The sequence below is a fragment of the Heliconius melpomene genome, chromosome 17, assembly GCF_056956725.1.
Source record: "Heliconius melpomene rosina isolate 202511_hmr_F chromosome 17, ASM5695672v1, whole genome shotgun sequence".
Taxonomy (NCBI): domain Eukaryota; kingdom Metazoa; phylum Arthropoda; class Insecta; order Lepidoptera; family Nymphalidae; genus Heliconius; species Heliconius melpomene.
Window position 1 is genome coordinate 973,085 of NC_140405.1, and position 27,783 is coordinate 1,000,867.

The window sequence follows — 27,783 nt, forward strand, 5'->3', positions numbered from 1 at the left end:
GATTTCCACGCTTCGATCGGAATGTCGTCAGGTCCCACCGCTTTTCCGTTCTTCATTCTTATTCCAGAGGATGTCCTGACTAATATCTGTCCGATATTTGTTTGTGGGCATACGGGTACGCGACCCCGGATCCTCGAGCCGCCACTCTTACATCCTCATCCAGTCCGGAAGAATGGTGTCCCCCTCCCCCCTTCTCCTCCTCCTTTCCTTAGTTCTCTCCTTCTTCTACCTATCCTACTCCTTCTATTTTACTCTCCCCTCGGTTTTTCCCCACAAAGGGGTGGCTCCAATTAAAAACCGCCAACCGCCACTTAAATGGACCATGAAGATTGTTAGGCGGAAACCCTGGCAAATCAAGTGAGTTTAAAAATTCCGGTAGATAGTTCACGACATCATCTTCATTAGTAGCCGTATCAACTGATTTATATGTCCTCCTTACGCCAGGAATGACATCTTGGAAATTGAAATTTAATTCATTTATATCAGTGTGTTTGGCAGCCAGTAAAGCTCTTCCGTTCAACCAACCATGGAATAAATAATTTTCAGCAACATTTGGAAGCACTTTATGATGAATGAGTTCATCTTTGGATTACGTAACTGACAAAAACGATCAGGAAAGGTGATGCAGCCAATCAGCGCATCTATAGAAAGTTTGCCATTACCAATATCAATGAGTTAATTAGAGAATATGTCTCCAGATTGATCATTTTGCATCATGACACGAATATTCTCGCTTAAATGTAATACCTTGACATGTTTCTACAATTTGGAGGACTTTAAACATGATTTCAGTTCATCAGCTTGCTTTGAACGTGGAACCACTGGCAATGTTTGGCGAAAATCTCCTGATAATAAAATCCGTAGATCTTTTAAAGTTCTTTCTAAATTCAACTGTCAAATCAAATTAAAGTGCTTAGTAAGTGATATAGTAGATGACATAGCATCTCATAAACAAAATATTTCAATTACCTGCATTTATCATCTTGATTAGGAAATCATAGCCATCTTCAACTTGCCAAAATATAATGGGATATTGCAGTGCATCATATGAGCGATGTGTTTCCTTAATACGTTGTAATCGATTATTTCACGTGACTCCAAATTTTCTCCAATTATAACAATGGCATCGATAGAAGATGCATTAAAACATTGCACTTTTGAAAAATATAATTAGTTAATTGTATTCGTGAAATAATTTTTGTAATTGTTCAACTATTGACCTTTTCAGTGAATTGTTATGTGTACAACGTAGGTTGATTTCTTGTGGAGAATTTTTCATAAAATAAATTTGCTAAGACTTGTAGTCGCTATCTGGTACTGGTAACAATAAACCTGCTCTATGATATATTTGACCTTGTAACTGTTGAGGGAAAAATGTATTGTAATGCGTATGGGCTATAATTTGTTGACATGTACATTCGACGATTCAAAAGTGCTTTTATAGTTTATTTGAATAAAGAATATTTTGAATTTTAATTTGAAAATAGTTATGATTAACATACATGCAACTGCAGATACTATGACAAAACTTAAAAATTGGCATTAAATTTTCCCGAACTGCTTTTGTTACTCCAAATGAAGTCATTTGAAAGCAGTCGTTGTATTGTTGAATATTTTTTAAGAAGTGTATATAGAATATGCTCCTATTCCTAAAACCAATGAGTACAATGGCTCTGGAGGTGGAAGTTACGGTATCAATTTACACAACACAATCTATTGGCTTTATTTTACAATAACAATTTTTAAATTTCAATTTTTACAATAACCTTACAATATTGGCTAACTGAGTTCATAGGTCCAATAGCAACACAGCTGTAGGCACTGCTGGCATCAATTGATATATATAACAAAAAGGAGCTCGATTCAAATTTGCACCATTATCAGTAGTAGTAAACTATCGTGCTTTACGGGTCTGTCTCAATCGATTTTTTTCACGTTCATTGCAATCTTCACGTTCTGGGCAGTACGATTAGATTCTTCTGCCTAAATTTGTCCACCGCCTTATAGAAGGCATATTTAGTAAGTCACAAATACACAACACTTTATTAATTTTATAAAATTTGTGGCTTTTAGATTTAATAATGTAGATGCACATTTACAACAAAGAGACTTTTACATTTCAAGTGACATTTTACCATAGAAATATTGACAAATATTGACATTAAAAGACTGAGATCCCAGGGCCCCCAGACCTACATCATTTTAGCAAAGCTGAAATCTAATATGTACTTAAGACTGTATGCATACTCTCTAACTTAAAAAAACCTTCAGAGATAGTGCCAACTTAAAGCACACGTCCAGTTACATTAAAATAGAAATTTTCGTTTTTATATATGTTTTAAAGTAAAAAATGTATATTTCACATTCTTTCACGTGGACCTTTACTTCTGCCAAACTTCCTAAAGGTTCTTTAAAATTTAAATATATTATTTACGGACTATTTAAAGATCCCTCATATATAACCAGATCAATCCGATGGCTTCATCATTTGCCCAGAAAGAGATATACCGTTATTTTTTGCTACCTTTTAAAGGATCCTATTTTCAAATACTCACTAGTAAGCATATAATATGTAAGCATATGTCTTAACTACATGTAAGACTAATAGTCCTGGCGACTCTGGGATCTGGAGCTATAATATTTATACGATACTAACGTCAGTCAATTGTTTTGCCTTCCCGGAATCCAGCGACTAACATTTAAACTTTATAGTAAGGTATTAAAGTCCAAATTGACTTTTAAGTATTAATACGGATCTTTTGTATGGGAATGTAGAAAAGTGTTGTTTTTATATCTTTTCTGGCAATTTTTTAAAGTTGGATCCAATTTTTTTTTATTTCAACAGAAAATGCTCATCACGCTGAATAACTTTTCCTAAAGCGTTGTATTGATATCTCTTATAGATTAGGCGGGCTGCTAGGGCTTCACATCAGGTATTCGGGCTATCAAAATAAATTATAGCCTATATGTAGGCGAAGACTAATGGCTATGCGACAAAAGAAGTTTCATTTAAATCCGTCCAGTAGTTTTTGCGTTAAAGAGTCACAACAGACAGACAGACAGACAAGAATTCCAAAAATTATATTTTTCTCTTCTATTACTTGTATAAAGTCCCCCGAAAAGGTTTTTTTTAGTTTATATTCAATGTACAGATTTTACCCCCCTTACAGTTTTATTATATACTAGCAGACCCGCGAACTTCGTATCGCCTTACAGTCGATTCTTTTTTTTTAATATGTATTCTACTATTCGGGACACCGGGTCAGCTAGTAAGATAAAAAAATAAAGAAAGTTGATAAGTCAACAATTATATAATATTAAAAAAAAACTTAAATCACTTTAAATTCTTGTAATATTCATTAAAAATTACAATAAAAATAACAATTTCCGATATCTTATTATGATACCTACTTATTATATTTCATTTTTACTTATTCTAAATTCAGTTTCATTTTCATTGTAGAACTTTATGGTACCCGTTTTTTTTGTTTGGTTATCTGGCGCGTAAACAAACAGCGCAGATGGTTTTCCAACACGGGAACAGGCAACATACAACAGACCATGCGAGAAACATGAGTTTTCTATATTAATACCACAAACACTTAATAACTGCCCCTGGGATTTGTTTATAGTCATTGCGAAATCAAGCCGTACTGGAAACTGTAGTCTTTTAAGCTCGAATGGTATGTCAGTCGAAATCATTGGGATGCCCCGCATCATCAATCCTTTCTTTCTCTTTTCCATCTTCTCCTTTATACTTTCCTTTCAATATGATTGCTTCTATTACGTTATTCATTATTTTTTTATCGCTACTCGTGTGCCTTTACAAAGTTTCGCAAAATTACAACTACACATACAAGCTTTAATTGAAGATTCTTCTTCTTCCTGGCATTAATCCCGGCTATTACCAGGGTCTGCCTTCCTAGTCAAACTACTCCACTTTGCACGATCTTTTGCGTCCTCGGTGGTTAGACCATTGGCTCTCATGTGCTGCATCACGACATCCAACCAGCGCTTCCTTGGGGGTCCGGGAGGTCGCGTCCCAGGAACTGGTATAGCAAGGCACTTGCGTCCGACATAGTTCTTAGGCCGGCGCGTAACATGGCCAAACCATCTCAAGCGACGCTCTTGGAGCTTATCCGCTACGTCACGGACCCCAAGACTACCTCGAATGAATGTGTTGCGTATGCGGTCAGACCGCGTTACGCCGCACATCCACCTCAGCATCTTCATTTCCGTGACGTGAAGCTCCTGAGTGTGCCGAGATAGTGCTGGCCAACATTCGCTGCCGTATAAAAGAACCGGTCCGACGATGCTCTTGTATATCAGCCCCTTGAGCTTGGGTGGTATTCTGCGGTCGCAGACCACACCAGTGACCTCCCGCCATTTGGCCCAGGCAGCGCTTATCCGGCCATGGACATCGTGATCGATGCCTCCAGACTCGTGCATAACGGATCCAAGGTACCTGAACTTCTCCGACTTAACGGCTGGCTCAGGACCTATAAGGATGGTGCTCGAGTCCCGGCTCCCGCAGGCCATGTACTCTGTCTTCGACACGTTCTCAAGCGTACCCTTCCAGAGGTTCACTTTACGCTCCAGCGTCAGTCGGTTCTCGGCAATGAGTGCTATGTCGTCGGCATACATCATCAGCCATGGAGGCTGGTCCTGGATGTGAGCCGAGACAGTATCGAGCACTACATTGAATAAGAACGGACTAAGAGCCGAGCCCTGGTGAACCCCCACTGTAATCGGGAAGGGTCTAGTGTCGCCAACAGCAGTCCTAACCATAGAAGCGGAATCGTACATGCCTCTGATAATCTCAATATAGGCCTCAGGGATCCCTTTGGATCGCAATGCCCACCAGATACACTGACGAGGCACACAGTCAAAGGCCTTCTGCAGATCTAAAAAGGCCACATGCAGAGCTCTCCTTTTTTCCCTGTATGCCTCCATCAAAGTTCTGAGGGAGAAAATGGCGTCCATGGTGCCCGATCCTGGCTGAAATCCATATTGAGACGCAGAAACAGTACACTCTCGGCGGAGCCTGAGGTCGATCATGCGCTCGAAGAGCTTTATGGTATGACTCATAAGCTTAATGCCCCTATAACTACCACAATCTTGAACACTGCCCCTTCCCTTGTAAATAGGGGTAATAAAGCTAAGCCGCCACTGATGCGGCATCTTACCAGTGTTCAAGATATGGTTAAAAAGGTCAGTAAGCATGAGCACACCAAGAGAGCCCAACGATTTCCACGCTTCGATCGGAATGTCGTCAGGTCCCACCGCTTTTCCGTTCTTCATTCTTATTCCAGAGGATGTCCTGACTAATATCTGTCCGATATTTGTTTGTGGGCATACGGGTACGCGACCCCGGATCCTCGAGCCGCCACTCTTACATCCTCATCCAGTCCGGAAGAATGGTGTCCCCCTCCCCCCTTCTCCTCCTCCTTTCCTTAGTTCTCTCCTTCTTCTACCTATCCTACTCCTTCTATTTTACTCTCCCCTCGGTTTTTCCCCACAAAGGGGTGGCTCCAATTAAAAACCGCCAACCGCCACTTAAATGGACCATGAAGATTGTTAGGCGGAAACCCTGGCAAATCAAGTGAGTTTAAAAATTCCGGTAGATAGTTCACGACATCATCTTCATTAGTAGCCGTATCAACTGATTTATATGTCCTCCTTACGCCAGGAATGACATCTTGGAAATTGAAATTTAATTCATTTATATCAGTGTGTTTGGCAGCCAGTAAAGCTCTTCCGTTCAACCAACCATGGAATAAATAATTTTCAGCAACATTTGGAAGCACTTTATGATGAATGAGTTCATCTTTGGATTACGTAACTGACAAAAACGATCAGGAAAGGTGATGCAGCCAATCAGCGCATCTATAGAAAGTTTGCCATTACCAATATCAATGAGTTAATTAGAGAATATGTCTCCAGATTGATCATTTTGCATCATGACACGAATATTCTCGCTTAAATGTAATACCTTGACATGTTTCTACAATTTGGAGGACTTTAAACATGATTTCAGTTCATCAGCTTGCTTTGAACGTGGAACCACTGGCAATGTTTGGCGAAAATCTCCTGATAATAAAATCCGTAGATCTTTTAAAGTTCTTTCTAAATTCAACTGTCAAATCAAATTAAAGTGCTTAGTAAGTGATATAGTAGATGACATAGCATCTCATAAACAAAATATTTCAATTACCTGCATTTATCATCTTGATTAGGAAATCATAGCCATCTTCAACTTGCCAAAATATAATGGGATATTGCAGTGCATCATATGAGCGATGTGTTTCCTTAATACGTTGTAATCGATTATTTCACGTGACTCCAAATTTTCTCCAATTATAACAATGGCATCGATAGAAGATGCATTAAAACATTGCACTTTTGAAAAATATAATTAGTTAATTGTATTCGTGAAATAATTTTTGTAATTGTTCAACTATTGACCTTTTCAGTGAATTGTTATGTGTACAACGTAGGTTGATTTCTTGTGGAGAATTTTTCATAAAATAAATTTGCTAAGACTTGTAGTCGCTATCTGGTACTGGTAACAATAAACCTGCTCTATGATATATTTGACCTTGTAACTGTTGAGGGAAAAATGTATTGTAATGCGTATGGGCTATAATTTGTTGACATGTACATTCGACGATTCAAAAGTGCTTTTATAGTTTATTTGAATAAAGAATATTTTGAATTTTAATTTGAAAATAGTTATGATTAACATACATGCAACTGCAGATACTATGACAAAACTTAAAAATTGGCATTAAATTTTCCCGAACTGCTTTTGTTACTCCAAATGAAGTCATTTGAAAGCAGTCGTTGTATTGTTGAATATTTTTTAAGAAGTGTATATAGAATATGCTCCTATTCCTAAAACCAATGAGTACAATGGCTCTGGAGGTGGAAGTTACGGTATCAATTTACACAACACAATCTATTGGCTTTATTTTACAATAACAATTTTTAAATTTCAATTTTTACAATAACCTTACAATATTGGCTAACTGAGTTCATAGGTCCAATAGCAACACAGCTGTAGGCACTGCTGGCATCAATTGATATATATAACAAAAAGGAGCTCGATTCAAATTTGCACCATTATCAGTAGTAGTAAACTATCGTGCTTTACGGGTCTGTCTCAATCGATTTTTTTCACGTTCATTGCAATCTTCACGTTCTGGGCAGTACGATTAGATTCTTCTGCCTAAATTTGTCCACCGCCTTATAGAAGGCATATTTAGTAAGTCACAAATACACAACACTTTATTAATTTTATAAAATTTGTGGCTTTTAGATTTAATAATGTAGATGCACATTTACAACAAAGAGACTTTTACATTTCAAGTGACATTTTACCATAGAAATATTGACAAATATTGACATTAAAAGACTGAGATCCCAGGGCCCCCAGACCTACATCATTTTAGCAAAGCTGAAATCTAATATGTACTTAAGACTGTATGCATACTCTCTAACTTAAAAAAACCTTCAGAGATAGTGCCAACTTAAAGCACACGTCCAGTTACATTAAAATAGAAATTTTCGTTTTTATATATGTTTTAAAGTAAAAAATGTATATTTCACATTCTTTCACGTGGACCTTTACTTCTGCCAAACTTCCTAAAGGTTCTTTAAAATTTAAATATATTATTTACGGACTATTTAAAGATCCCTCATATATAACCAGATCAATCCGATGGCTTCATCATTTGCCCAGAAAGAGATATACCGTTATTTTTTGCTACCTTTTAAAGGATCCTATTTTCAAATACTCACTAGTAAGCATATAATATGTAAGCATATGTCTTAACTACATGTAAGACTAATAGTCCTGGCGACTCTGGGATCTGGAGCTATAATATTTATACGATACTAACGTCAGTCAATTGTTTTGCCTTCCCGGAATCCAGCGACTAACATTTAAACTTTATAGTAAGGTATTAAAGTCCAAATTGACTTTTAAGTATTAATACGGATCTTTTGTATGGGAATGTAGAAAAGTGTTGTTTTTATATCTTTTCTGGCAATTTTTTAAAGTTGGATCCAATTTTTTTTTATTTCAACAGAAAATGCTCATCACGCTGAATAACTTTTCCTAAAGCGTTGTATTGATATCTCTTATAGATTAGGCGGGCTGCTAGGGCTTCACATCAGGTATTCGGGCTATCAAAATAAATTATAGCCTATATGTAGGCGAAGACTAATGGCTATGCGACAAAAGAAGTTTCATTTAAATCCGTCCAGTAGTTTTTGCGTTAAAGAGTCACAACAGACAGACAGACAGACAAGAATTCCAAAAATTATATTTTTCTCTTCTATTACTTGTATAAAGTCCCCCGAAAAGGTTTTTTTTAGTTTATATTCAATGTACAGATTTTACCCCCCTTACAGTTTTATTATATATATAGATATAGATTTTTATTTTTCCGAATGATTAATTTGATACTTTTTTACATTGATTCGGTCTGGTAGGCACACCGCGGCGTTGAGTTCCGCTTAACACAAAATGTATTGATAAAAACACATAATAAAGGAGAATATAATGTTTTGTCAGGTTCTCTCTGCCTATTCTGCTGTGCGAGAAAAAAAACATTAAGCTGCATGTTGCATTGTGACGCAGCCTGAAATGTTATTTACTTGGTAAATGGTTGTAGATTCGATACTCATTTAAAGAAATTTTATAATTTGTTATATTTTCGTTGTGGTACTCAACCCGGTTAAATGATTCGAGGGGTTGAGGGTTGCTTTTTCCTACAGAAACTATAACAATTTTGACGCCATTTATAGGTATTCTAGTAGGTTTCGTTGGTAATGGTCTGGCATTATGAAGACTGTGAGTTCGATTCTCGCTTGGAACACTGATCATATTATGAAAGAACTGTTACGTCGATTACGAGAAATATAAGATTAGGTTATAAATAATTTTTATCACTACTCTCTCCGCTCACTCATAAAAGCACTAACCAAACAAAAATAATGACGAGCAAACACACACATTAACTATTGATAACCAAATCTATTATCGATTCTTCTAATAAGATTACCCAATAGCTACCTACCTTGAACGATTGTCATCTGACGTATCCCGAGGGTTTTACCCTTCATTGCCCAAAATTAAGTTATTGTCAAGTATAGTTCGAGACTAATACGGGGTTGTGTCTATTCGAGTGTAATACGGACCAAGGCAGGTTGTCTCCTCATGCGTTGTACTATAAATTTGATTTTCTATATATATGTATGTACATATATATATACATATGTATTTGTTGTTTCGTTAGCATAGTGCTATGGTGAAGTTATTTTTGGTTTTGTGATTGTGTAGAGTTTATTAAAGTACCTACTAGTCTTTATTATTAATATTATTTTAGTTTGTGGTCAGAGGAAATCTGGGAACCTAGTTTTAGGATATTTCTATCCAATTAAGACACCTCCGTTTCCCACTTTCCGCCAATTTAATTCTGACAGCAGGTACAGTGGGTTTCATCGAAACTATTAAAGCTATGTAATATAGCTTTCAACCAAATAAACTCTTCTGCTTTATAATATTAGTATAGAATTATAGATCACACACTATAGAGACACTTGTGTTTTGTCCCCGCGACATTTTGTTTTTCTATTTATTATCACAATTACTTTTAAAATTATAGGAATAGAAGAAATATAGGCATTACGCACATATAAGTTAACAAATGGTTATCTAAATATCGTACGTCGGCTCGTCGAATTCACAGACGCATTCAATGCGGTCGATATGCATAAGAATAGCGTGTGCTTCTCAATTTTGACACGATGATAAATAGATGTGTTTTCATTTTTAGAATTCCGTACTTTAAAAGGAAAAACACAGAACCGTTATTGGATCAATTTGTCTCGAGATCACGTAGAGATATCAATCTGAAATTAATTTCAAATATTAAGGTCAAAAGATGGTAAACGATGTATAAATATATCGTTTCTACATGTTGTCTGCATGTTGCATGCTTCTGCATGTTTGAAATTCACACCGTTATTAAAACCTATAGAATATTTCCCGTAAACCTACAATTATGAAAATTTGGCAAGAAGTGAGAACATGCAGACGGCAGATATGACGATTCGCACTTGTCCGCTTTTTTATTGATAAATTTCTAATATTGAGTTGTGGAGTGGAAGAAAAGTAACGAATGTTATTGTATGTATAATCCTATATCTTATAAAACAAAGTCGCTTTTCGTGTCTGTCTGAACTTTCTAACTCTTCTTCTTCTAAACCACCCAACGGATTTTTATGCGGTTTTCACCATTAGGTCGTGTATTTCTCAGGGAAGGTTTATATATAGTTTATTATTTGTACATTCTTATGTAAATTAACATAAATACGATAAATGTGTATAAAGTCCTACCCGTTGAGATACTTTCGCGCATGCGCTGCTTTAATGGTAAGTAATATATGAAAATAATGTACTGGAGTATTATTCCTCTTAAAAAGATCTACAAAAAAGTCCGCGAGAGCATATTTTTATCTTTTAAGGATAACGTGTAGTGATCATATTTCTGTCTAAAAATAGTAATTTCAATATATTTTTTATTGTGAGGAATATTTTTCCATAATGGTATTAATCCTTATTATATCCTATATCCTTTAAAATACTTTATTAATTTTCTACGTTAAACGAAGATAAAATTTGCTTTTTACACTATTTCAAAATTGCGAATAGTTTTAGAGAAAAACGCATTTAATTGTTGACACATCAGCTGTATGTTACTCAAGTTTCACTAATCCCTTACTCTCAGCATATAAATAAGTATATTAGTTACGTTGGCCATTTATTGTAGACCAAAACTGTCTTTTACTGTTTTTTCATTTTAATAAGTACTTTAGAAGTTGTTACAATATCAAAACATCCTTGCTGCGAAACGCGCCCCGCGACGTTTTGCTTATGCAAGCGGGTCATGAGTAGTCATCGGTGGTTCATTGGTAGAATGCTCGCCTGCCACGCGGGCAGCCCGGGTTCGATTCCCGGCCAATGCATTCTATTTAATTTTCCTCACAGGCAGCCACGTAGTGTTTGCTTTTCATCAGGGACAGAATACCCTCTTCAGCATTAACCCACCCATATTACCCACAAGCTCGAAAAAAAAACCCGCCCGCTATAGAGGCATAGCAACGAAGATTTAGATGCGTTTACACGTATTGGATAATTAGAGTTGTATGTATTATTTCAGCACGATATATTTGGTTTCATATTTTTTGTAGTAGTTATTAGTAGGTAGGCTTTTGTTTTTAATTTCTTCCGTTTAAAAATAGTCATTTAACTTTCTAAAAATAGTCATTTAAATATATTTTAATAAGTACTCGAAAAGATTAGTAGCAAAGATTTAAAATTACGGTACCTACTAAAAAATCCTTGCTGTGTAAAACAATTGGAAAATCCTTATTGAAACTAGGAAAATGCGGGTTGCATTAGGGTTTAATTAATTTTCACATTATCTTAAGTGCTTTGCAAACATACATTATATGAATAATCCAGTAGTAAAAGCGGGCGAAGCCGCAAGGGGGTCGCTAGTTAAAATATAAGTCAAAATTAAAAAATATATACAATTAAAATTACTAACTTATAAATTATTTAAGTCTATAACTATAATTTATTTAGGTCGGTCAGCTACTCCCGCTTGCGGGACTAAATTATATGTCATCATTTGGTGACCAAATAAAAAGTTGCATTGAAAATAATTGAAAATCATGAGAATAAGGTAAAAAATCGAAAGCGAAAAGAATTGTCTTTAAAGTAAGTTCCCTAAACCCACCGTACGGGATATGCGGGATACTGTATCCTGAAGTTAAAAAAATATAACACCACAAAACTAAAGAAAAACTTGCCTAGAATAAGATCTGGTCGTAAAAAGATGATTTTCGGTATAAAGTAGCGGATAACGCACGAGTTACTGCGGCTTAACTCCCTACCGAGTGAGATCGTATATTTAATTATATTATAGTCGTTAAGATTTTCAAAGTAGTTTATTCACTATTCATTTAACCGACTTCAAAAAAAGCAGGTTGTCAGCTTGGCATGTATATTATTTTTAATATTGGCTGATATATGAATATGACAATGTATTTAGACTTGAAAACAAGGGTGCTGCTTTTTTGTGTGTTTGTATATTTGTCGACAAATTTACATATTAAGATAATCATTTTCAAACGTGCATTACGGTCTGATGATTATATAAAATAAACGCAACCTTTACCATATACAATATGAGGCCGAAAAGGCCTCAACCGCGCCATGTATACACAAACATTTATGAACGCGTTAAATGAGGTATATTCCAAGTCAGAAGAAAGTCATAATTTCATTAATATTTGTTTGCCATCCTAATTTTTAACATTCCCTATTGAGCGGCGAAACTCAACGCCGCTCAATAGGCAGGTATATAATAAAAATAAACTATAATATTATACTCATAAATAAAAGCAAATGTTAACTTAAGTTCAAGTTTAACTGTTTTAGTTAGTACTTGTAAAGAGTTTGAGGTGCATAGGTAATCTTACAACAACGTTTGGTACAATACCTTTAAGATTACACGCTAAGTGTATCATAAGTTTAGAATTCATCGCTAAGGAACCTGTTTTTGTATACGGTATATTCTATCTTTCTTTCTATGACGTATATAAGATATAGATATCTATATATTAGAGAAGACAAAGGGAAACCTAACGTTAAGGCACTCCGTTCCCCACTTTCTGCCTAATGTTCGAGACATTGCGCGTTGAATTGTGGAATTCAATACTGCGCTTTGTCTTATTACCAGAGCGAGAAAAATAAAATAATTCATTTTCCTGATTAGAATCGAACCCACAATCGTCGCGTGTACAATAAAACGCTGTGCAACTACGCCATGACCTCTGATCCTTCGTGCGTATTAGTAAGTAAAAATGATAATTTTATCTTTATAAATTTATCATTTATAAAAATATTTTTAATCATTGATTCAATTCAATAGGAATTCCTAAGAGAACTCCTGCTACTCTTCTCTAGGACAATAAATCTAGCGTTTAAGCCTGAAATGAGCATTTAAAAACAAAAAAGCAAGCTCTTTTTTATTTTGTGTTTTTTCATCTTATCATTATACAATTAACCTCAAATAGGTATCGAACTAACAACCATCAGTCTATATATAAATAGGTACTCCAAAGGACTTCTCAGCTAAGCGAAGACGACCCCTTTAAGCACAACGCGCTGCGTCCCCACTGTTTATTTATTAGATTATACTGCTTTATAATGTTTCTAACACTCCCAAGTTGAAATACTTAATGGTATTCGTGGGACAGCTCTATAGGGTTAAATAAATATAGACGTTGTAGTTTCATTAAAGTGTAATGCTATGATGTTAGAGATCGATGGTGCGGAGTTCAATTTTATCTAAAGGTGTTGCAAAATGTTACGGATGTTTATTTCTTTTTTTTAGCTCACGCTGTATCTCGCACACAGCAGGGTAGACAGAGGGAACCTAGTGTCAAGATACTCAGTTCCCCATGTTCCACTGAATTCTCGAGGCGGAATATTATTATTTTCTGTAACAATCTTTAATAGCTTCACACACATGTGATTTTAATTGATACGAAATTAAGCAGATCATTTATTTTAATGGAGCAAATGTTTTTCTAATTAATTATAACACTACTAATATAAGGGGTTAGTTAATGTATTTTGCAGTGTGGGTTTGATTTTGGGTTAAGATCTATATTTTTTTTATATCAGGTTAAGGAGAGGTTAAGACATTGTGTGTGATACAGACAGACATACGAACATACAGATATCGCTAATTAAGTGGCAAAACTTAACGCCGCATTAAGTCTTATCAGAATTGCAAATCGGAATAAATATCATAAAACACTATTCATTGATGTCAAATTTGTCAAATTTTAAGCATCAACAACTAATCGTCGTAAATCTTTTATTTAATTTAATTAAGATACTTTATTTGCTATCAACTAGATTTCATATTATAAGCACAAGTTAGATTTTCGCTATACATATATTTAAAAAAGATAAACTCCCTAAATATGTTTCGAACTCACTACCACCATTTCTAGTATTGCTGTATATAATAAATCAATATCGAAGGTCTTTCAACGATGAGTCAACATAGCTTTAGCTGAACCATCGTAAAATCCCGCGACGACTGACAACCCGATAACGTGGAGTTAGTTTTTAAGAAACGCATTAACTTTTTTGTCCCTGTGTAGTCCATAACTGGGTTATTTTTATCATTTCTTTAAAAACTGACAATGTACGTTAATTTTATACTTATTCTATATAAGTGGCACAGTACATTATGGCCATGGTCGCACCTTCAATTAATTTGTTTTCTCACGTTATTAAGACAGAAAATCATAGTATCAATATACCGTCCTCTTTTTTAACTATTATAGAAAAAAAAAACAAATATAAGCTTGAAGTCCGTCATGGCGTAGTGGAATAACGTCTGACTGTAAGCACAATAGCTGTGGGTTCAATTTCTACTCGGGGGAATAAATTTAAGTTATTATATATAAGTATATTTGATTATTTTTAGTCAGGGGTGGTAGACAAAGAACTGAGTTGAATTCCTCCCCTCTAACCTAACTTACGGTGCTATAAGCTACGCAGCATAGCTATGTGGGAAAAAGTATTATGTAAAGTAAAAATTATAACCAAAATTAAGCATCAATAGGGATTGAACCCACAATCATTGTACTTAAATTAGATATTTCCTAACTATACCATGATGTGATCTCATACTCATACATGTAAATCTTAGCATTGTTATTCATCTATAACAAACACACACATACATGAAAATATTAAATATTTCATTTCCTCAAATGGAAATCGAACTCGCAACCTGTCGCGTTGCAGTAAAACATTCCATCAATCAACAAATAAAAGTAAAAACAACACACTTGTGATAAAAACCGGAAATCAAACCGCAAGATGTAATAAAAATGAAAAATAAAAATAAACACGCTATTCTTAGCACCTGAGTTGCTCTACATGTAGCTCTAAAACTAGATGTAGTAAAATGATTATTATTCTATCATATTTTAATATGAAACAAAAATAATGCCTATATTATTAAAATGCGGCGTTAAGTTCCGCCACTCATCTCGCAGTGCAAATATAGAGTGTAGGGTAAAGTAATCAGTGCTGTACCTATATAAACCTACCTACCAAACATAAGTTTCATCCTCGTTACGACTAGAACCCGCTCCTCTTGTACCGTACCCTTGTGTAACCGACCACGGGCCCGGACGTCAGTTTTTCTACAAAACGTCAAAATTCATCACACCTATATGACAGAAGCTTATTGAGAACAACAAATTAAATATACCGCTTCTTTCTGTCATTTTTACATAAAAATATTAGAAAAATATAGCCAAAAAACTAATTTTATTAAAACTTAATTAATACAATAAAAATGCACCTCAAAAAAAACAAACACCAAGTGCATCACCGACACACTACAGCATTACAAGTAAACACTAAACAGTGTTTTAGAACCGCCCGGGGCATATCGACGAGCTTTTAAAAAGCTAACCCGTTTGTTAGAGCGAGACGGCACTATACAACACGTGGGTAGCGGATTCCGAACGCACGCATACCCCCCACCACTGCGGCCGCGCGCAGTCAGTCGCGCGCCGACCGCCACTGGGGTGACACGTGTTGGGAGCGCGTTGAACGTAGAACAGTGCAGTGTTTAACAGTGTAGTGACGAGAAATTGTGTTAGTGCACTATGTTGTGTACGTTATGAATGGTCTGGATCGGTGCTTCTTCGATCAACGTGAGTGTTTATTTGCATTTTTTTAAGATTCCTGGTCTAGATGTTAATTTGTAGTAAGTAACGAAATTAGTGTTACATTTTTTTTGAGTCGTTTTTTTTATTTATTAAGCGTGTTAAATCAAGCTCTGTTTGGATGCAACGAGCAAATGTAACATATGTATCTCTTTAAGATAAGGCGTTCCGCCTAATGAACGAACACAGCGGCACTAAGATAAGTGAAGTGATGATAGGCCTGAGAATGTTAGTCTATAAATGAACTTAACAGCTTTTTAATAGAAGCTTTTTTTTTGTTTTAGGTTATAGTATTTTTTGATATATAACTTAAAAAAAAATAACTTAACAAAATGAGATGGATTGTTTTGGGCATTTTAAAACAATAGGTTATTATATTTCAAAATAAGTAATCATCAATATTACATGTAAATAATGATTTGCTCTATCATTTCCACATTATTCTCGTTTGATTATAAATAACTTAGTGTTTTTCTTGTTTGGTATTATAAGAATGGGTTCATATGTAGTGTTTAGTGGATATTTTTTATTAATGAAATAATGTAAAGTTGGTTGATATAATGATAATATTTAAAACACTTCCGTTACCGAGTGACTGACATCAACTACTGGACTTAAAAGGTTGATCCTTGGTATATTAGATAAGTTAGGGAGTAAGACGTATTAGAAAAGAAAAAGACGTGTCAGGAACAAATAACGCAAGATATTTCATCCCACATCTTAAAATCTACGCAAAAAAATTGCGATGATGAGTTAATTAATATAATAAAATACAAACATAATAAGATATTATATATTTTATTATAAATAAAGTCAAATGTATAAAAAAAACATCTACTAGAATAAAAAAAAGAACCCATAAGGAGCTTAAAATTAGTGAGTACACCGAGTGACGTTATCGTTCCAATAATTCAACATGATTTGTAAAGCTTTGCAAGCTTTAAAATGAATGTGACTTAGACGAAGTTCAAAGTAACGTTATTTTACTTACAAAACGGAATTACCTAAATCATTGTAATTTAGGTAAGTTAATAGACTGTTTTTATAATAAAAAGTTCTGAAGCAAATCGTGGTGCAGGGGCCATTAAACGCTACAAGTTTTAGGTTCGATTCCCACTTAAGGAAATGAAATGCATAATTAGGGAACGGAAGCGACTTAATGGGAGAGAGTGTCTTAGCACAGGGGTTCGTAGATCTCTTGTTATTAGTATGTGCACGATACAGCGTGATGCTAAAAAAATACTTTTTACAATTACATGTATATAGATCAAAGTTAAGAAATATTAATATGTAAACAAAATGTATATTACTATTTTTTTATCCTTCATATTACTAAAAGTACTTTAGTTGTATATATAAATTGCAAAATGTATGTCTTATTAGATAATACTATAAACTAAGTATTTTAAACGATATTTAAATCTAATACATTCGTAAACTGCCGTGGGTGTTAATAGGGTTCTTTAAATTACATAGTGTGAAAAGCAACTTTATGTAATTTGAATATATTACCTTATTTAATAAACTAATGTGAATAAGAAATGTAAAGCAATTTTACATTTCATTTCAAAAAAATATCAATATAAGTTAACTGTTAAGGTGTAAAGATAACATTTTGAAATGTTTTGACTTTTGCGTATTAGTAGTTCTTTTTTTTTAATTTTCAATTTTCGGAAAACCTTAAACTAAGAATTGAAAATCTAAAAGTACGTATTGTAAGTCCATATATCACATATGTAAGTTATTTTAATCTGAAGATTACGAATATTATATTAAGTAGAAGTTATTTTAAAATTGCTTGTCAAAAGTCACTTTAAATCTTCCAAGATAGTATAAATAAGAATTTGTGAAGACCGAACAAAAATTGAATCAGTAATTTTATTATTAAGATTAGACGATGCCAAGAATTTTAATTTACAATAAAAAATAAATCATTTTACTTTATTTTGGATGTAATAAAAGATGTTTATTAAACCATTTCAATACTATATTACTATTTCATATATTTTAATAATTTTATTATTAGGTTTTTATTTTTGTTTTAAAATTTAATATAATAAAACGTAAATAAGCTTGATGAATTACTACAGCATGTTTTTTAATGTTATATCGTAGCACATAGGTTTAGAAATAAAAAATATTTTAGCCAATACATTTTTTTTTCTTGTAACTTAACTTCCGCCACTCAATGAAAATTTAGGATTTTAGTGAAAAACATAGAACTTTATACCTCGGTTTTATAATTCAATTTTATAAATGTATAAAGCTAAGATGGAGAATGGAAGTAACTTAGTATTTTAACAGTAGGTTCCCTGGCTACTCTGTAAACTAATTACTATTAAATAAAGCAAATTGTTATGAAAACGTTTATAATATGAGTCACTACTTCAATCTAACTTCATTAATTCCTAAAATAACGATATTAATAGAACTAATAGATACATTTGTAAACAATGCTAGCATTACGTCACTCCAAACTAACTGTGGCTGATGCGTATTAATTAATTGTTTTTTTTTCCTTATTGACTCCTATAATAAATAAATATATATGACATTTAAAACAGTATGTAAAATATTTAGATTATTTAATAGATAAAGTTGACTGCATAATCTCATCTCCTACCACTGTTGTATCACTTTTATGCAAAATATATGTTATTTTTACGTGAGAAAATTATACATTAATTTTTTCAGATTCTCATGTCGGTTTACTCCTTTGTACTATGTTATCTACTTAATGTCCTAAGCGGCCATCGAACCTACAACTAACGCATTTATCCTCAAATATTGCCATTTCGTCACTATGTCGTCAAAACAATTACCTATACTTAAGTATTATAGGTCGTCGTTACGCTGGCTGGCGTTCGACTACGATGTTTGTGAGTTCGATTCCTGTTGTGCTGAGAAATTGTGCGTAGATTGGGGAACAGTCTGCCTACCTTGCTATATAAAAGATATAGCGTGTACCTAAAAATATAAATATATATAAGTAAACCTGTCTTATCAAATCTGAATCCACAACTATCTCGGTAGTCAATGTTTACTAAACATCGTTCATATTTAAAATGCAATTAAAACTATCTCGTGATATTTGTTTATCACTTTCACGAGCAAACATTTAAAAACCGGTCCTATACAAATAAGTAATATATCATTTGAATAAGAGAGAAGCAAAAAACTTTGGCCGTTGAAATCGATAGTAATTTTATAACTTAGCTGTTCTTTATTTTGTACCTTACTTTTTTTTCGCTTTATTTCGCGTAAGAGAAGTTCTAACATTAAAATAAATACAAAGCTTTCCTCGTTTCTCCCTCAATTATCGAGATATTGCGTATTGAGTGTCGGGACTTAACGCCGCGGATAGTCCACCAGAGTGATTCATTCCTCCGAATGGGAATCCGGAGTGCTTAAATACGTACATATTTCAAGAGCGCGTTCAAATCTGGCCACGTCCATTTTTTCCAATATTTTAGTAATATTTTTTTTATTATTTCATATAGCGTAGCTACAACAACAGTCGGGCTGAAATGCTAGTATTCACAAACATTTTTTAAGTTAAACATGAATATAAAGTATTTGACAAACAGACTGTGTCATAATATTAGAATAGTGTAGACCACCCATGTTAAAAATCTATCACGCACGCCATTATGGGTCCACCATTAAGCCAGGCCCGCCCTTTCTTGTTCATCTCGGCTAATTTACATATTTTTGTCCCTCTTCAGTCGTATGCACTCTGTGACATGTTGTAAATAGAAGTATTCTTTGGATAAAACTATGATTCCTTTATAAATTTTATCAAAATAGAGCGATCATGGCGCAGCGGTTTAAGCGTGTGACTGTAAAAATGACAGGTTGTGGATTCCCACTTCAGGAAATGGAATATTTAATAATTTGGTAACATGGCAAAGCGCGGATTGTGTTTCGCTACTCAACACGTAATGCTTTAAGAATTCGGTGGAAAGTGAAAAAGTGTCCTAATGGGAACGTAGTGTCTTAATTAATATTCCCTGGTTCCCTCTGCTTATTCCACTTTGTGCAGGAAACCAAAAAAAAGCCAAACCACTAAATTTACGAGAAATTGCGCGTTATCTTAGTACCAGAGCGAGGAATTACAAATAATTAATTCTCATGAATGACAATCGAATCCACAACCCTCTCGACAGTTGTATCACTGTTAACTTCTTCTACATTTGTATGTAATAATAAAAAGATAATATTCTTTTGTCCCGCCATCATGTCAACATAGTGCACTGTCATCTATCGCGAGGGAAGCATTTCCTGTAAGTAAATGAGATTCATTTTTATCGATCTCTCTATCTGCTACTAGTACTTAATGGATGTAAGTTTTTTTGTTTTATATGTACTTTGTTTTGAATAGATATTTTCTATACAAATTTCTTTGTGTTATTAATGTATATGAATAAAAAAATAAGATTTAGTATGAGTTTTTTGTGTTTTTAAAATTCTATTTACGCTTTGATGTTTGATTGTTCGTCGATGTTTGGGCGAGTTTTAAGTTTATAAATCCATGAAAATACATTACGACTTAAATTAAAAGAAAGTAAATAGTTTTTAGTTAATATAAAAAGAGAATTTTAATTACCACCAGTGACCACCAGTTCAGTGCTTCAGACTTGCTTGATAAGAAAGATCTCAGAGGCAAAAAACGTAACGTGGCTTTTATCATACATGATGAAACATATCCAACAAAATTTATATACCTACTAACTTTAAAACTATGCTTCCATACTATGAAAAGAAATCACAACTATTGAAAAAAAATGTAGAAATACGATTCACACGTGGATTTACTACAAACAAGTGTTCGTGGGGTGGCGCGGTTAACTTACTGGCAATCGACCTGCACTGAATCTTAACTACAACTTTAACTTTCCAGTTAATTTAACCGGGAACGATACGTGCATTTGTAAGCGAGCGACTTCACGCTTTGTGTTACGTATAGCGGGATAGGCTGACAATTTAGTATATTGCCGTTATAGGTATATCATCATCAAGAATGGCGGAACCTAACGCCACAATTTGTTGTACCTGATCGAGGAAACGATGAAAAAATAATTGAAATATAATGGTACCTCGACTGAGAATCAAACCGACAACCTATGTTTGAACACTCATAGTCAGTCAGTGTACAATGACATTAACTGCTACTTTAACTTTACGGTTAATTTAACCAAGGAAGACATGCGACCAAATGTCAAAAACTCCCACATTTCTCAGAACTCCGAATACAATGTCAAAAAACAAAATAATTATATGCCATTAGAAGACGTATACGTATGCAGTTTCATTTATTGTTTCGAACCTGTAATTTCCGTGGAACAATGGGCAGTCGAGCAAATGGTCGTTTCTATTCAGATGTAGTACTTACAAATAATTATAATACTGTATATAGAATACATCATAATGATTGGATCGATTGATGATTTCTTCTTGCCCAAATAAATTTTAGTATGCTTCATCTAAATTTATAATTGCATAGGAGGACGTCGTGACTCACCAGCACCACCTCCGACTGTAAGCGCTAAGCTTTTAGGTTCACGTTCTCGCTATGATAAGAAGGCAAAGTGCGGCGTTGATTCCGCCTTTTAACAAATATCTATAGAAAAATTAAATTAAAATTAAATCAGCTTCACACTGTATCCTGCATACAGCAGGGTAGGCAAAGAGAATCTAGTGTTAAGTCTCCACTTTCCGCCGAATTCTGGATGCATTGCATGTTGAGGTGTGGAACTCAACGCCGCCCTTTGCCTCGACAACAAAGTGAAGAAATAATTTCCTCGAGGAGGATCGAACCTACAAACAGTCGTGCTGGCAGTCACCAGGCCCGTATAAGCTATAAATTATTTCAATCATATTATCCCGACATTGCATTTCTCTATTTTTGTATTAAATACGATATTTTAAATACCTAGGCTGTTTGCGGTGACGATACATTGAAGTGGTGGTCTGTGTGATAGCACTCTGTCACTCTGTACAGTAATGTAGGTCATTCAATGTGAATTATATATTTTTTGTTATCTTTTAATTTATATTTGCGATGCGATTTCGCGCGGTGGTGGATACGCGGCGGTTGCGGGTTCGATTCTCACTTGTTCGAAATGAAATATTTAGCATTTTTATTTAGCATTTTATTTTAATTTTAACATTTTTGCTCTGGTATATTAAAAAAATAACTTAAAATATTAACAAAAGCACTTACTTAACACTTAAAACGTAAGTGTTTTAATACAATACATGAAATTGGCGATATAAAACTTAATATGACATAAAACTCAATCGTCTATTTGACGATCTTTGTAATCGTAAAGCCGACACAAATTGGTTTTTAAGGGCGCCCATTCGGGGATTACTTTATGCAAGCGGTGGCTGCTATTTATATATATATATATTATTTTTATTATATATATTGTTTTTGTTTATATGTTTTACTTTTGTACTATGATATAGATTAAATCTGTTTCTATGTGCGATGGTTGTAGGTTCTGTTTCCATTTGAGGGGAGAATATATATAGTTTTTCTAGCTTCACGCTTTATCTCAGCCGTGATATTCAAAGTGAAACGGCGAAGAGCGCCCGGCTTCGTTCATTCATGCCTTCCGGAAGGTCCTCATGTTTCTTACGTTACCTTCCTTCTCTTCATATAGGTACACAGATTTTTCGAAGGTCAACCGAATTCTGCCCCTGCCCTTAACTTTAATATGGATTTTGTTCTCATTTAAAAAATACATAGTCTAGTATTAAACCAAAATCCAAAAACATATTTTACATTACCAAATAAAAAGAAGTAATTTAAATTTAAAAATAAATAACCTCTAAGTATTTGAACCCGCAATCATCACATTTAATCTTACCCGTCAATAATTCAAAACCACACAACTTCAATATAAATTAGGCTAAAATATTGGCCATTCTAAATAATATATGTTAATAAACAAATGTTAATCACTGTACGAGAGCTTCACAACAAAACCCTATAACGTATTAATAAAAGACTAATTTGATAGCATAAGCGCTAATATCCCGCAATTACTGTATACGAGATAATTTGGCAACAATGGTTGTCATCTGTCCTGAAATTTTGATAAATATTAATTAATGTATTGAAAATCTATATAAAAAATGTTGTAGTGGGATTTAAACCTGCATTTTTTTAAATAAATGATAGTTGCTAGTGATTTAGTTTATTTTTTAGGTCCACGCTTAACCTTAGCCGGGTAGCCAGAGAGAACGGAGTGCCGGACACTAAGGTTTCTTTATAAGCTTTTGTCATCGTCATCAACACTGCCATGCCCTCCGGGAAGTGCTCTTGCAAATGAACACTAGGGTCCCTCCGTGTACCATGCTATATTGCGAGAAAAAGCGGAAAACTGAAAAAACAATAAGCACATTACTGTTTCCGATTCACATATCTCTCTTGTGAGAAAGTCGTTTTTTACGATTTGTGCTGAAACAGGTTCTCAAATCTGGTGAGAAGACAATGCGAATTCTTTATGTTGCCCATTAAAAATATTATACAATTGGGATTACATTCCTTGTGCAGAACATTGTGGATGTGCAATAAGTAAAAGAAGTTGACATTTTGTGGATAATTAATCGAATAATTGATATTAATCGAAGTTTAATACAACCTAAATAAAATAACCTAACCCATACTAATATTATAAACTTAAAATCCTGCATATAGCAGTGTAGGTGTACAGTGAACCGACACTGTTAACATTAAACATATAATCATAAATTTTGTATAAAAAACTGAAAAAAATCCATCAACATTCGCTACTAAAGTATCACAAAGTAGCTTTCGAAACACATTTTCATATAACAACGTAATATGGTAAATACGCTACCTCTCATTGTGAGCCACATCTGCACCAATGAATAAATGAATTTCATATAAGATGTCGGCACTATTTTCAATTTTCCTCTACAGCACACGCGGAATGGATAATTTTGATTATTATTATTGTTTTCGGCTTCACGTTGTATCCCGCATCTAAACACGTATGCCAACGGAACCCAATATTGGGGCACATCGTTCCCCATGCACCACTCAACTTTCGAGATATTACGTGTGTAATGGCAGAACTCTACGCCACGCTTTGTCTTTGTACAAGAGCGACATCAAAATAATCCATATCCCCTTGTGCAGAACCCACTACCGTCAAATTTATATTCAAACGCTATGCCCCAAACGCCTTACAATTATGTACCAATATGTTAATTTCGTTTTGTAATTTCGAGCTCTTCTAAAAACCCAAAATATACCCATCAATTAACAAAACCTAAGCCTAGAAATACCTAAGCTTGGTAAAAGTGATGGTGGATTCGATGCATACTCCGGGGATGTATTGTTTCTTTACTTCTTCGCTCTGGTACAAAAATAAAGCGCGGCCTCGAGTAATAGTACTCAACCCGCAATGCCTCGAAAATAGAATGAAAAGTAGGGAACAGAGGGTAAACATGATACGTTTCCTTTGCCCAATAATAATATATATGTACGATATATAAGATCCAATAAAAAATGATTATTTTAATCCTCTTAACAAATTCAGTTTGACCTGCCGCATTAATAAGTCATAATTTTGTCAACAAATATTTTAATAATAGCATTTACATATTAATCTCGTCGCGTATTAATTTTATTATAATCATATAAATTATTTATGTTATAAAGCTTTTTGTACATTGCTATATATTTTTTTATTACGATATATTTTTCTTGAATGACAGAGCTCAACCGGAGCTCAAAGGAGCTGAACTCGCCGCCTTGTTTTCTCTTTGTATTGATTACGTAAAACATTGTATTACTATTAAGACTAAATTCGACGATAAGCGAACGGAGTATCTTAACACTAAATTTCCTCTAGCTTCCATGCATATATCCACATCATCACCATAATATAAAACATCTCTGTCTATGTTCATATACATACAAATCTATATTCGATTACGCAATGATGTCTTCTACTTAAGCGCGGTCCCTTTCACGATTATTCTCGGATCGGACATAAGAAGCGAATTATAATATAAAGGAGTGAGACGTTTTGTGCGAAAGAGACGGCACAATGCGCTTGCGCATTCGTTATACGTAACGCCATCTATTGTTGAGTAGCGGAAAGTTATTGGACAAAGTTATTAATGAATTATTCGTTAATTCATTTGTTATTATTTTGTTATTTGTTGAGTAGGACCAAATTGTTGTTATTAATAAAATAATAATATATGTAATTATGTTCAAATAAAACATTGTTTTATTTTTCTTTAGCTTCACGCAGTATCCCGCACATAACAGTGTAACCGTGGGAAACCAGTGTTCCGTCAACTCCGTTCTCATAAAGACACTTCCGCTTTTCATTTTCCGCCGATATCTCGTGACGTGTTGAGTGGCGAAACTCAATGAAAATATTAAATATTTCACTCCTCGAATTGGGAATCGAAGTCACAACCGTCGCGCTTACAATCACACCCTTATGTCACCGAGCCACGAGGGCCACGGATAATTTTATGGCAAACAGATTATATTATGTCTTATATTAAAATATTCTTATTTCCAAAATAACTTTATCAATCTCACTCATATCTTAATACAAAACTAACACATTTTCTTAGTTATCTATCAAAGATACAATACAATTTTTGTTGTTATAGATAAATATTTATCGGTTATCTTAAAAATGCGCCCACGTCGTAAATTCGAGACCAAATATATCTTAAGATTGAGTGATAAATTGTGGTCCGTAGATATCAATTTTGTGGACAGAAAACCCCTGATTGATGCGCTATTTGGTCCCGAACCTTTATCTTTATCCGAGATTTTGATAAAAGGGGTGATAAGCAAATAACGGCTCTATTTTTAACTGATCCGCCCACGCCCACGCTGGACAGCACTTAAAATACCATTTGTATTAGTTAAAACAATTTTATGTTTACCTTTTTAACGTTAGTTTGGTTGGTTTTGCTTATAGCTTCGCTCCGGTCTCTACTTTCTGCTGAATTTTCGAGACTTTGCATAGCGAAGGCCGGAACTCAACGCTTTCATGATAAAGCCAGAAAATTAAAATATCAAATACTTCATTAGCCCAAGTGGGAATCGAACCTACAACCGTTACACGTTGTTTTACAATTTTATTCAATTTTTCATCAATTCAAATCATCAAATTTAATTCAATTAAATTATAAATCTAGATAAAGTTTTTTTTTCATTACTTTATTTGTTACAGTTTGCTTTATGTATTGTGTATGAATTAGTACAAAACAAAGAAAAATCATCGTAGCTATATTAAACAAATGATATTTAATTCAATCTAAAAATAAAGTTTGAAATGACATTTCAAATAATCAGATAACTTTAAAGAGTTTAAAAGACATTGCCAATATAAAAGGAGTGCCAATTCGGCATTAGCTTTTTAATTTTTTTCACATCGAAGGTATAATTATGCCAGAAACGTACAGTCGTTTGAGAGTTCGTTTTGTCGGAGAATAAAAAAAAATGTCACGCCATCAATTTCCCGGAGGACGTTTCTACTGAGATTAATTCCGACGAAAAATAAAATACATTCGAGATTGTTTACATACGCTTTTACGAATAAATAGGCACTTACATATATCGCAATCTTCTTTTTGATTACTCCATGTAAACAGAACGTGGAAAATATCCAAAATTCATACGGATATTAAAAAGTTGTCTTTTAGACTAATAACGTTGAAGTGTTTGATGTTTTAGGATTGTGTGCTTATTTTAGTAGTATTTTTGGACTAAATATAACCAGATCAGTTAAACATCTATATTATAGCTATTTATTGCGATTCCCCGCAAGAATATTTCTTGCGGGGAATCGAACACAATACCATCACACTCTATACTATACACTGTAGTACACTGAAGCTGTTGTACACTGATGATTTAATGGATACAAATGCGTATATTTTAAAAATTAAATTTAAACTTTAAAATTCTCCACAAAATTCTCTAAAACCCACCCTATCTTTAACACGGATACCCAAATGCATAGTTCCGAAACGAAATCCGAGTAACATGACGTCAAGCACAGCTGTGTGTTAACACGGCCAGGGCCTAGACCCCCTAAATACAATACTTGCACCCCTTGCTCGTACAAATTCTGAGGGTAGTCCAGGGGGGAGGCAGGTCATGCATAATGGACGGTTGATTCTCTTAATCTGTACTCAGCGACACTATAGATTAGCCGAAGCGACGCCTGTCCTGTTATTGTCAATCAATGCGGAGCACTGAGATGTTGAGATATTCAGTTGGTTGGTATGCTAGACAGACGAATGTATTGGAAAAAATAAATTTTATTAGACACTATAGAAGCCAAGTTGGCATATGGACTCCATACATTACATTCATAACAAAATTTGTCTAAAAATGAATTTTAAATAAATTCTAATTTTTAAACCAGACATCGTTTTTCAATGAAAAGCTAAATGGACGACTTTGTGTGAAAAATGGTAAATACGAAGAGTCTCAATTCTAGATTCTCTCTGCTTATTCTGCTGTACGCAGAAAAGAAATAAAAAATAGGTCATGGTAATTTTATTAAATGATACTCTGTTGATTTTTATATCTTGAAAATAAAGTTCATACAGATACATAACATAAAGAAAAACATTAATAATAAGCCGCATTTTCACTGACAATGCTTTCCCTCTAAGAATAAATTATTACTCGTTTCAATACAACTCCTTATTAGTCAAAGGATTATGTAAAGTGGCGTCTTAACGCATCAGTTCCAAAAATGGCCCCGAATCTGTTGACAGTTACAAATGTAACCACTTCTCTTCGTTCGTTCTATACTTCATTATTATTCGTATTTAGTACACCAATGAATGGTAAATGGATTGAGGTTTGAGAGTAAAAAGTTTGTTTGAATTTTGAAGTACTTATCTGATTTTTGTTTG

The 27,783-nt window shown here is 34.1% G+C and overlaps 1 protein-coding gene across 3 annotated transcripts in view; it reads left to right on the top strand.

The window, feature by feature from the left end:
• Ten-m (teneurin transmembrane protein Ten-m) overlaps positions 1 to 27,783 on the top strand; it is a 368,238-nt gene that overhangs the window by 147,834 nt on the left and 192,621 nt on the right. For 2 of the 3 annotated variants that reach the window (XM_085200055.1, XM_085200053.1), the window contains exon 1: positions 15,690 to 15,828. The exons of the other annotated variant lie outside the window; for it this stretch is intronic. In XM_085200055.1, the coding sequence (XP_085056181.1) occupies positions 15,795 to 15,828 (34 nt within the window). In that variant the 5' untranslated portion in view covers positions 15,690 to 15,794. Of the gene's footprint in view, positions 1 to 15,689; positions 15,829 to 27,783 lie in introns of those variants that run through there. 3 annotated transcript variants of the gene reach the window in all.